Genomic DNA, 12121 nt, shown 5'->3' on the forward strand with positions numbered 1-12121 from the left:
CTGGCACTCAATGTCAGCAAGACAGAAGAGCTGAATGTGGACTTCAGGAAGAGTCAGACAAGGGAACACAAACCAATCCTCATAGAGGGATCAGAAGAGTGAGCAGCTTCAAGTTCCTGGGTGTCAAGATCTCTGAGGACTGAAGCTGGATGCAACTACTGTATAAAGAAGCCACGGCAGTGTTTAGGGGTCTGAGGAGATGTGGTCTGTCACCTAAAACACTCAAAAACTTCTACAGATGTACCATAGAGAGCATTCTGACAGGCTGCATCACCGTCTGGTATGGGGGGAGGGGGCTAATGCATAGGGTTGAAGTGAGTTGTCGGAAGTTGTGAAATTTGTCAGCCTCCTTATGGGTACAGCCTCTGTAGTACCCAGGACATCTTCAAGGAATGATGCATCAAAAAGGCAGCATCCATCATTAAGGACTTGGGTAGGATGAGTGAGGGGATCCTGCGTAGGGAGTTCAGGGAGTTAGGTGCGAAGCTGAAGAGCAGGACCTCCAGGATAACAATCTCAGGATTGCTACCTGTGCCACATGCGAGTGAGGCAAGGAACAGAAAGATTATACAGATTAATACGTGGCTGAGAGGATGGTGCAGGAGGGAGGGCATCAGGTTTGTAGGTAATCGGGCTTTGTTCCAGGGAAGGTGGGATCTGTTCCGAAGGGACAGTTTACACCTGAACTGGAGTGGTACTAACATTCTTGCAGGGCAGTTTGCTAGTGCTTCTTGGGGGGGTTTAAACTAAATTTGCAGGGGGCGGGGATCCAGAATGCGAGAGAGGATAGCGAGAGGAAGAATAAAGGACAGGTGGGGACTACACGGTTCCGGAATATTAAGTGTGTAGGAGAGAAAGGTGAGGTGGAACAAGTGATAAGGAGGACACATGTACAGAGGGATGGTCTGACAGAACATGGAGTTAAATGTGTTGAAAGAATAAGTAAATTTAGGAAGGACATCAAAATTCTAGGGGCGTATAGCCCGATGGGAGTTCGGGGAGCTGGGTTAAGCACAATAGGCAGCGATTCAAACAGAGAGAGGAGAAATGAGCTAAAAATTCTATATCTGAATGCACGGTGTCAGAAATAAGGCGGATGAGCTTGAAGCCCAGGTGCGAATGGGTAACTATGATATTGTTGGGATAATGGAGACATGGCTGCAGGGAGATCAGACCTGGGAAATGAATGTACAAGGGTATACATGCTATTGTAGGGACAGAAATGTGGGCAGAGGGGGTGGGGTGGCCCTGTTGGTGAGGAATGAGATTCAGTCCTTTGCAAGGGGGGACATAGGGTCAGGAGAAGTAGAGTCTGTGTGGATAGAACTGAGGAACAGTAAGGGCAAAAGGACCCAAATGGGTGTTGTCTACAGGCCACCAAACAGTAGCATGGATATTGGGTACAAGTTGAATAGGGAGTTAACATTGGCATGTGGCAAAGGTAATGTCGCAGTAGTTATGGAGGATTTCAACATGCAGGTGAACTGGGAGAATCAGGTTGGTGCTGGACCACAGGATAGAGAGTTTGTAGAGTGCCTACGGATGCATTCTTGGAACAGCTTGTACGAGAGCCGACCAGGGACAAGACTATTCTGGATTTAGTGTTATGTAATGAACAGGATTTGATAAGCGATCTTGCAGCAAAGGAGCCATTAGGAGGTAGTGATCATAATATGATAAGTTTTTATCTGCAATTTGAGAAGGATAAGGGCAGCTCGGAGGTGTCAGTGTTGCAGATAAACAGGGGAAACTATGGAACCATGAGGGAGGAGCTGGCCAAAGTTGACTGGATGGATAGCCTAGCAGAAAAGACAGTGGAACAGCAATGGCAGGTATTCTTGGGAATAATGCACAAGGTGCAAAATCAGCTCATCCCCGGAGAAGGGAGGATTCAAAGGGGGGAAAGGGGCCACAGTGGTTGACAAAGGAAGTCAGAGATTGCATAGCATTAAAAAAAAAGGAAGTATGACAGAGCTAAGGTGAGTGGGAGGACAGATGATTGGGAAGTTTTTAAGGAACAACTGAACTTAACTAAAAAGACAATACAGGGAGAAAAAATGAGGTACGAACGCAAGCTAGCCAGGAATATAAAGGAAGATAGCAAAAGCTTTTTTAGGTATGTGAAGAGAAAGAAGATAGTTAAGAACAATGTTGGGCCCTTGAAGAATGAATTGGGTGAAATTGTTATGGGAAACAGAAATGGCAGAAGAATTTAATGAGTACTTTAGATCTGTTTTCACTAAGGAAGACACAAGCAATCTCCCAGATGTATGGATGGGCCAAGGACATAGGGTAACAGAGGAAATGAAACAGATTGACATTCGGAAGGAAACGGTGAAGAGAAGACTGATGGGACTGAAGGCTAACAAATCCCCAGGTCCAGATGGTCTGCATCCTAGGGTACTAAAGCAGGTGGTCCTGGAAATTGCGGATGCATTGGTAATCATTTTCCAATGTTCCTTAGATTCAGGATCAGTTCCTGAGGATTGGAGAATGGCTAATGTTATCCCACTTTTTAAGAAAGGAGGGAGGGAGAAAACAGAGAACTATCATCCTGTCAGCCTGACATCGGTGGTGGGGAAGATGCTAGAGTCCATTATTAAGGATGAAATAGTGGCATATCTAGATAGCAGTGATAGGATTGGGCTGAGCCAGCATGGATTTACCAAGGGTAAATCATGCTTGACTAATCTATTGGAGTTTTTCGAGGATGTAACCAGGAAGTTAGATGGGGGAGATCCAGTGGATGTAGTGTACCTTGATTTTCAGAAGGCATTTGATAAGGTCCCACATAGGAGATTGGTGGGTAAAATCAAAGCTCAGGGTATTGGGGGGGAGACATTGACACGGATAGAAAACTGGTTGGCAGATAGAAAGCAAAGGGTAGTGGTGAATGGGTGTTTCTGGGAATGGCAGGTGGTGACTAGTGGGGTGCCACAGGGCTCGGTATTGGGACCACAGCTGTTTACAATTTACGTCAACGATTTGGATGAAGGCATTGAAATTAACATCAGTAAATTTGCTGATGATACTAAGCTGGGTGGCAGTGTGACATGTGATGAGGATGTTAGGAGAATTCAGGGTGACTTAGATAGGCTGGGTGAGTGGGCAGATACTTGGCAAATGAAACATAATGTGAATAAGTGTGAGGTTATTCACTTTGAGAGTAAGAACAGGAAGGTAGATTATTATCTGAACGGTGTAGAGTTAGGTAAGGGAGAAATACAAAGAGATCTAGGAGTCCTTGTTCATCAGTCACTGAAGGTGAATGAGCAAGTGCAGCAGGCGGTGAAGAAGGCTAATGGAATGTTGGCCTTTATTACAAAGGGAATTGAGTACAAGAGCAAGGAAATCCTCTTGCATTTGTACAGAGCCCTGGTGAGACCACACCTGGAGTATTGTGTACAGTTTTGATCTCCAGGGTTAAGGAAGGACATCCTGGCTGTAGAGGAAGTGCAGCGTAGATTCACGAGGTTAATTCCTGGGATGTCTGGACTGTCTTACGCAGAGAGTTTAGAGAGACTGGGCTTGTACACGCTGGAATTAAGGAGATTAAGAGGGGATCTGTTTGGAACACATAAGATTATTAAGGGATTGGACAAGATAGAGGCAGGAAATATGTTCCAGATGCTGGGAGAGTCCAGTACCAGAGGGCATGGTTTGAGAATAAGGGGTAGGTCATTTAGGACAGAGTTAAGGGAAAACTTCTTCTCCCAGAGAGTTGTGGGGGTCTGGAATGCACTGCCTCGGAAGGTAGTGGAGGCCAATTCTCTGGATGCTTTCAAGAAGGAGCTAGATAGGTATCTTATGGATAGGGGAATCAAGGGATATGGGGACAAGGCAGGAACCGGGTATTGATAGTAGTTGATCAGCCATGATCTCAAAATGGTGGTGCAGGCTCGAAGGGCCGAATGGTCTACTTCTGCAGCTATTGACCTCTATCACCCAAGTCATGTCTTGTTCTCATTGCTACCATCAGGAAGAAGGTACAGGAGCCTAAAGGCACATACTTAGCAATTCAAGAACAGCTTCTTCCCCTCTGCCATTTGATTTCTCTCTATGTATTATCATTTGCCCTCTTCCTCAGTTCTTGGTCCTCTCACTTCCTCATGTCTCCTCTCCCACCAACTTGGGTTCCAGTTCTACTTTTCTCTCCTACCTTAAAACATAAACACCACCTCACTACTTCTTTATTTCTGTTTTTGAACTACTTATTTCAATGTAACTATTTAATACTTACACATATATACTTACTGTAATTCATTTTTCCCCCTATATTTATCATGTATTGCATTGTACAGCTGCCGCTAAGTGACCAAATCTCACAACCTATGCCGGTGATAATAAACCTGATTCTGATTCTAATCTTAGTTAGCTGAGTGTTACTAGTTATAATGGCTTGTGTTTCAGCACAGGACAAGCTGAACAAGCTCGGCATCAAATCAGTTCAGCAGAAATTTAAGCCTTCTGCTGCACTTCTCTGACTGAGAAATGTGATTTGCACAAAATAAGTATTTTCTAAGTCACCTAGGGAAAAGAATGATTTCTTGTCAGAGAAATAGTTATCAAGCTTTCTTTTACTCACCATGTGATCCTATCCGCACACTCCTTCTCCAAGCACGTTTTGGACTTTGTGTCTCCTAGGTGCGGGATTACTTCTCCTGGTCGACCGGTTTGATGAGGGAGATGAAAGTGGAAGAGACCACCCGAAACAGCTCCATGACTGATTTAAAACTAAACCAGCACCAGCAGCTCCGGGCTGAAATTGATGCTCGCGAAGAGACTTACAGACATCTGCTCAGCTTGGGTTATGACATCCTGCAGATGGAGCCATCCACCTCCAAAGAAGTGAGAACATTCAGCAACCTTTCACTTCCCTCTTTCTCTAGATTTTCTTTTCATCTTCTTAAAATTCCTAAACTTTGTTTAAATACAGTCTTTTTTTCCTTTTGTTGTTTCTCCAATCCACCTTCCACTTCTACTGTTCTCTCTCTCTCTCTCTCTCATCATGTGCTCTCTTGATCCTTTAACCTCCTAATGTTTCCACTCCCACCAACTTGGGTGCCTGGTTTTACCAATCATCACCTTGATCTTTCCCTGCTCTCCCCCCTCCCCTCCCCATACTCTCTCCCTCACCTTCCGTCCCCACCCCTCTCTCTCCCCCTAACCTCCCCTCCCGTCCCCTCACCTCCCTTCCCCTCTCATTCACACCTTGCCCTCTCTCACCTCCTCAGCTCCCCTCCCCTCTTTATCACCTTCCTCCTCTCTCATCTTCCCCATATCTCATCTCCCCCCTCACCTCCCCTCAACTCCCCTCCCTTTTATATCACCTTCCCCCTCTCTTGCCTCCACCATCTCTCAACTCCATACACCTCCCTTCTCAACTCCCCCCTCACCTGCCCCTTCTCACTCATCCTCCTCACCACCCACTCTCTCTATTTCCTCTCTCTCACTACCCCCTTTCTTGTTTCCTGTCTCTTGCACCCCCACTTCATTAACTACTTCCCTCTCTCTCCCCCTCACTCTCAGGAGTCCCTTTCCTCTTACTTCCTTCCTCAGCTGCACGTCCTCACTATCTCAATCACCTTCTCTGTTTGCTTTCCTTCTTTCTCACTTCACCCTCAATCACACTCTTGTTCTTGCCTCTTCCTCTTGTTCCCTTTCACTTTCTCTCTTTCCTCTCTCCTTTATCCTCTCTTCTTTCTCTCACCTTCTCACTTCCCCATTTCCCTCCCCCTCCTCTCGCACATTTTGCCTCTCCACCACCTTACACACCACTCACTTTCCCATTTCCCTCCCCCTCCTCTCGCACATTTTGCCTCTCCACCACCTTACACACCACTCACTTTCCCATTTCCCTCCCCCTCCTCTCGCACATTTTGCCTCTCCACCACCTTACACACCACTCACTTTCCCATTTCCCTCCCCCTCCTCTCGCACATTTTGCCTCTCCACCACCTTACACACCACTCACTTCCCCATTTCCCTCCCCCTCCTCTCGCACATTTTGCCTCTCCACCACCTTACACACCACTCACTTTCCCATTTCCCTCCCCCTCCTCTCGCACATTTTGCCTCTCCACCACCTTACACACCACTCACTTCCCCATTTCCCTCCCCCTCCTCTCGCACATTTTGCCTCTCCACCACCTTACACACCACTCACTTTCCCATTTCCCTCCCCCTCCTCTCGCACATTTTGCCTCTCCACCACCTTACACACCACTCACTTTCCCATTTCCCTCCCCCTCCTCTCGCACATTTTGCCTCTCCACCACCTTACACACCACTCACTTCCCCATTTCCCTCCCCCTCCTCTCGCACATTTTGCCTCTCCACCACCATACACACCACTCACTTTCCCATATTCCTAGTCACTCTAACTCTCACCTCCACCCCTCATCACCTCCTTCCACATTACCCCTCCTTCTGCCAATACGCGTGAATTTGCCCTCCACGATCTCATTTCCTCAGCCTGCCTGCCTGCCCTCATTACATCCATCCCACCACTCTCCTTCTGTCCATGTGCTCCATACCTGTCTCACTTCCTCTGCCCAACCACCTCCACTTCTCCCAATCTATCCCCCATCATCCACTCACTCTGGGTCTCCCTTCCCATCTACTCTTGCCATCTTTTCCACCACTCTCATCCGTCTGTCCACCCTCTTAACTTTATCCCGTTGTAAAGTAGTTTGAATTATGTTGCCTATACAAAAAGTGCTCCATCTAAATGAGCTATCATTATTATTATTGCTATTCACTCCATAGCCATTCCCTTGCACCACCATCTCTGTCCACATCCCCTCTCCTGACCCTCTATGCCTTCCTTCTTCACTCTTTACCTCTGTTTGTTCTTTCTGCCTTTCCATTTCCATCGCTACTCTACCCTTCCCCTCTTTGCCTACTCCCATTCTGCCTCTACCTTTGCTCTCCGAGGGATAGCTCCTCAGCAGGAGTCCAGGTGTGTGGCTAATGCTGGAGAGTGTTGCTGAGGTAAAAGCTCAGCTGACTTCATCCCTCTACTTTCCTTGTCTAGCAGTCCCCTGTCTCCGGGTCTAACCCACCCCTTGTGTTGTCCTCTAGGTCAAAGACAAAGTTGACAGTCTGCAGAAGGAGAGAGCGGATCTGTCCAGTCAGTGGGAGCTGAAGAAGGGCTGGCTGGAGAGGATGCACCTGGAGCAGGTTTTCTTCAGAGACGCTGCCCACATGGAAACAATCATGAATTCACAGGAGGTGGGTGAGATCACAATGTAGGAGTTGTCCTTTCACCACCAAGTGTGCCCAGGCAGCAAGCCCAGTGTTGTGATTGTGGCTTCAGTTGTCCCTTGCAGAGCTATGCTGCCCTCCCAGGCACTCAAGAAACATTTCCTCACCTCTTCAGAAGAGGAAGCATAGCCAGAGGAAGTGGTTGAGGCAGGTTCAATAGTATCACTTGGATTGACACATGGAGGGGTGGGGCTTAGCAGGATATGGAAACTGGGATTGGCTGGTTGGGCACTGTCATCAGTATGGACTGGATGGCCCAAAGATCCTACACTGTGACTCCATGGCACAGTCTTCACTTACGTTCATTACGAACCTCCTTGCAATTTGAAAAGTACTTTAGAAATGTCATTCCTCTTACACTTGTGTGAAATACTGCTGCTAATTTGCAGATGGAAATACACCACTGAGATAGCAATGTGATGTTGAATTGACTCTGAACTGGTTGGTGTTTTTGGGCAGAAAGAACTTCCCAATATTGTGCCAGGTGTCATTTTATCATCAATGTCTCATCCCAAGTTACTGTGCCATAGTGTCAGCCTGAGCTGGGGTTGGGTACTCCAGTCTGCACTGAGGCTGGAACTCTTGGCTGTCTGAGTCGGAATCATGAACACTATTGTGTGTCTCCCTTCAAGGTCATCTTTGAATGGTGATCAAAGCTTTAAACATTGCTTGATTAAACAGATAGAGTGTCCTTTAATTTTCATCTGAAGGACAGGTCTCTAGATTGCTGCACCGGTGATAGCTTCTCAATCGTCTGCAACATCTTGCCAAGCTTGGTAATCAACCAAACTTCCAAATAGCCAACCGAGGCGACCAATATTCCCCAATATTACAACGATGCTTATTAGATAAATTAGTTTTCTATCTTCTCCTGCTGTTTATACTATGTTATTGTCTCTGCAACTCTTGGAATATTCATTCCTTCATTTAAATTACATTTTTACATCTAACCCCTTACATTTGTTTGGCGGTCTAGAATGATAGCTGCTGAAATATTGTAGCAAGATGTTGCTTAAAATCACTAGGACATTTTGGCAGGACATTATCAAATGAAAGTTGAGGCCAATTCACGTATGATTTCAGAGTGGATGATCAAAAGCTTGGTCAAACAAAAAGATCTTAATGCAGCATCTTAATGGGAAAGTGAAGAGATTTAGGGAGGAAATTCCAGAACCTGTGACCATAGCTACCAGAAGCAAAGCAGTCGAAACCGTTACCCCACGACTGGTTTTGCTCCTGACTTCGGGTACTACCTGCGTGGAGTTTACAGGTTCTCCCTGTGACTGCATGGATTTCCTCTGGGGACTCTGGTTTCATGCCTCATCTCAAAGATGTCTGAGCTGGTAATTGGTTAAATGGCCGCTGTAATGAGTGGTAGATTCTGGAGGGACTTAATGGAAATCAGAGCAGACTCAATGGGCCAAATTGCCTAATTCTGCCCCCATACTTTGTAGTCTTATGGAATGTGGGGAGACCAAAATGAGATTAATATAAATGGATGTGTGATAGTTGACCCATACTCAATGGGCCAAAGGGCCTTTTTCTGTCCTGCAGGATTCAATATCTTTATGACCAATGCTAAGGAAACTAAATTTAGCCTCTTACAAGTGGTTAAAATTTAAACTGGTGGCTGAAAAGCTGGTGAAACTGGAGAAAGTTATAGGGATTGGGAGAGTTGGGACAATAAACGATGGACAAAAGTGAAGGGATTTCGTGCAAGATGAGGGAAGTTTCAGATGGCTTTGGGTTTAAGGATGGCAAAGTGGAAGAAGCCTGCCGCCATTGCATAAAAACAGAAGTAATAAAGTTGAATGAGTGTTTTGTCAGCAGAAGCTCAGAAGCAGCACGAGGTGAAAATAGGGGTTATTAGTGATGGCACAGATATATGGTTTGTATGTGATCTCAGGGTCAAAATACGAAGGTTGGAAACAGTTTATTCCATTTCAAACTGATGCCACAAAGAGATGGAGTCGGTCCTAGGAAAAGGAATTGGAAGTGAAGACAATAGCTTAGGTCTTCACAATGTTGAGGAAAATACCTCTTCATTCAGTAGAAATGGATGCTAGAAAATTTACAAACAATGAAGAGGCTCCTGTCAAAGTACAAATGGATGTCATCAGCAATTATATGGAGACTGGTATCCTGTTTCTGGATGACATGCTGATTGGCAGTATTGAGATGAGAAATAGCAGGAAGCTCGAATGGACCAGCACTAGGAATGGTAAAAGGACAAACCATGGTTAGTAAATCTCTTTCTGCAAGTCAGTAGAAAAGAATGGACCTGGCCAGACAATGGTGGAGAGGTTTTAGAGCAGGATGCTACAGCTTACTGCCTAACTCTGTCAAAGATTCTACGCATACTAAAGTACATGGTGCAATAAATCCATCAAAGATGTTATTAATAATGTTAATCAGAATCATTTTGGAAATGTTACTGGAAAGGTTCAAACACTGGTCACTTCTCTTTCGGCTTGTCTGCCCTCTTGCCTCATTTGGGATTTCAACCGTCCTTCCAAGTGAAGCAGCAGCTCACTTGCTTTTCTTCTTCACTACTTTAGGAGCTCGCAAATGTGGTTCCTTCTATATTAGAGAAAACAGATGGCCTCTTTCATTCAGTTTGCAAGATAGCAGGATGATCCTGACATTCCAGTCACCTGCTACTTCAATTCTCCATCCCAGTCCTGCGTGACCTTGTCATCTTTTGCATCCTATACTGTTCTAGTTAAAGTTTGAAAACACCATTTTCCACATAAGTGACTTGCAGTCCTTGCAACTTAACAATGACAAATAATTCATTCTTCTTTTGATGTAAGGTCATAGACCTATAACTTCAAATAAATCTCTCTCTCTCTCTCTCTCCCCCCCCACCTCCATCTCCCTCTCTCTTTCTCTGTCTCTCTCTCTCCCTCTCTCACCTTCTCCATCTCTCTCCCCCTCACTCTCTCCCCTTCTCCCACCCCATCCCACTCTCTCCTTTCCCTATCTCTCCTCTACTCCCTCGCCTCTTCCCATATCTGTCTGTCTCTGTCTCTCTTCCTCCCCTTTCCCTCTCCCTCCCTCTCATTATCACCTTTTCCCCTATCTCTCTCTCTTGCCCTTCCCCTCTCCCTCACTCCCTCTCCCTCCCTCCCTAATCTACTACTTCCTGCTTCCCCTTTAATTTGGATTTCCAAGAGCTCTGCATTCTTCATTGCTCAGCTCCAACATGTCATTTCATTTGGTTTCTCTTTTTACATCTTCTTTGATACCTGAGCTCTCATTAACCTGTTCTTCTTTGATGACACTTGGACAATCTTAGCAACTGTGACCTGGACTGTAACATTTTGTAACTCCAAACCATTGAACCAATTGAAAGGAAAACAAGGGAGCTGGGAATGTCAGTTGAACTTTGTTGTTACTTTAAGCGTGCATATGACGTGGTGGTACAATCTACATTCAGTGGGCTATATAACACAACTACTGTAGACATATCCACAGCATGGTCAATTTTTAATTATCCCATTCAGGCCTAAAGATTTCTTGGCTATAGAGGATTTCTTACTCTTGTGGGATAACATCTTTCTTAACAAGGGGGATCACTGTGCTTTGGAAGTTGAGACTTGTGGCTGTGAAACAATCTCAGGTTGTAGCATTGACTCTGAGACTGCAGGAAGTGGTTCTGACAGCTCTGGGTACCCTTCTTCTGGATGTGTTAGCAAGCTTCACTGGATAAAGTGGATACAGTGTCTGACATCACCATTTCCTTTACTTCTTAGCAAGCCACCTCACACTGCCTTGTCCATTGCCATTTCTTCCCAATCTGTAGTAATGATTTCAAGGGGTGGAGCACATAGCCAGGTTTGGCAGGAAATTGTTATAGTAATTGACAAATCCCAAAAAAGATTTTGGACATGACACATCCTTTAGCTTTTGGGCATCCACCAATGCTTGGATTTTGTCAGCACACTTGTGTAAATCTTGTGTGTCAATGGTGTGACCACAGTAAGTGATGCTTGGTGTAAATAATACATTCTTGTTGTGTTGTGCTCTGAGCCCATAATCTTTAAATATTGTTGACACTGTCTTGACTTTTTTAAGATGTTGGTTGTCGTCCTTATCTGTAACAATGATGTCATCCGGGTCACACTGAGTGCCTGGGCAGCCTTCCAGCACCTGCTCCATAGCTTTCTGCCAGAGTGCAGGTGCAGATGTAACTGCAGAAATAAGCCTATTATTGTGAGCGTTTATGGTGAGAAACACTTCTTCCATTTCCTTCAGTAGCTAGGTCTCAGCTAAGTCCACTTTCCTGGGTTGATGGTGACCTTAGAATCACCACAGATCCTGACAGACCCATTCTTCTTGGCTACTAAGACCATTGGTATTGCCCATGGGCTCAACACAACCTTGGAAAGAATTCCTTCAGATTCCATGCAACCTAACTCACTTTATCACAGATGGTACAAGGAACCGGACAGGCTTTGTAAAACTTGGGCGAGCCTTTTCATTTGACACTATTTTACCCTTGAAATGTTTGAGTTTTCCAATCATTGAACACTGCCATGGCATCATCCAGGACCTTACTTAATTTGCTTTCAGTTGACTCTGTTGCTGGGGATGTGGCATAAAAATGGTGGATGGACCTCCAATCAAGTTGTAGTTGTCTCAGCCACTCGTGACTCCACAATGCTGGTCAATCTGTTTTTACTGCATACAAGCTCCATGTGTTGTTGTGTTTCGCTGTTGCAAATATCATTCCCACAGGAGTTATCTTTTCTTCAGTGTAAATTCTTAGTTGGAATCAGTTGGAATATTGACTTTTTCACTTTTTCTCTTCTCTGTGCCGTCCATTTATTTTTGTCTGCCCAGCATACTCTTT

General features: G+C 45.3%; 1 protein-coding gene across 1 annotated transcript in view; it reads left to right on the forward strand.

Annotated features, from left to right (window-relative positions):
• sptbn5 (spectrin, beta, non-erythrocytic 5) overlaps nt 1-12121 on the forward strand; it is a 311695-nt gene that overhangs the window by 94777 nt on the left and 204797 nt on the right. The window contains exons 35-36 of the mRNA XM_059987546.1: nt 4645-4848; nt 7084-7233. Of these exons, the coding sequence (XP_059843529.1) occupies nt 4645-4848; nt 7084-7233 (354 nt within the window). The remainder of the gene's footprint in view (nt 1-4644; nt 4849-7083; nt 7234-12121) is intronic.

This window comes from Hypanus sabinus, chromosome 2 (assembly GCF_030144855.1).
Source record: "Hypanus sabinus isolate sHypSab1 chromosome 2, sHypSab1.hap1, whole genome shotgun sequence".
Classification (NCBI taxonomy): Eukaryota; Metazoa; Chordata; class Chondrichthyes; order Myliobatiformes; family Dasyatidae; genus Hypanus; species Hypanus sabinus.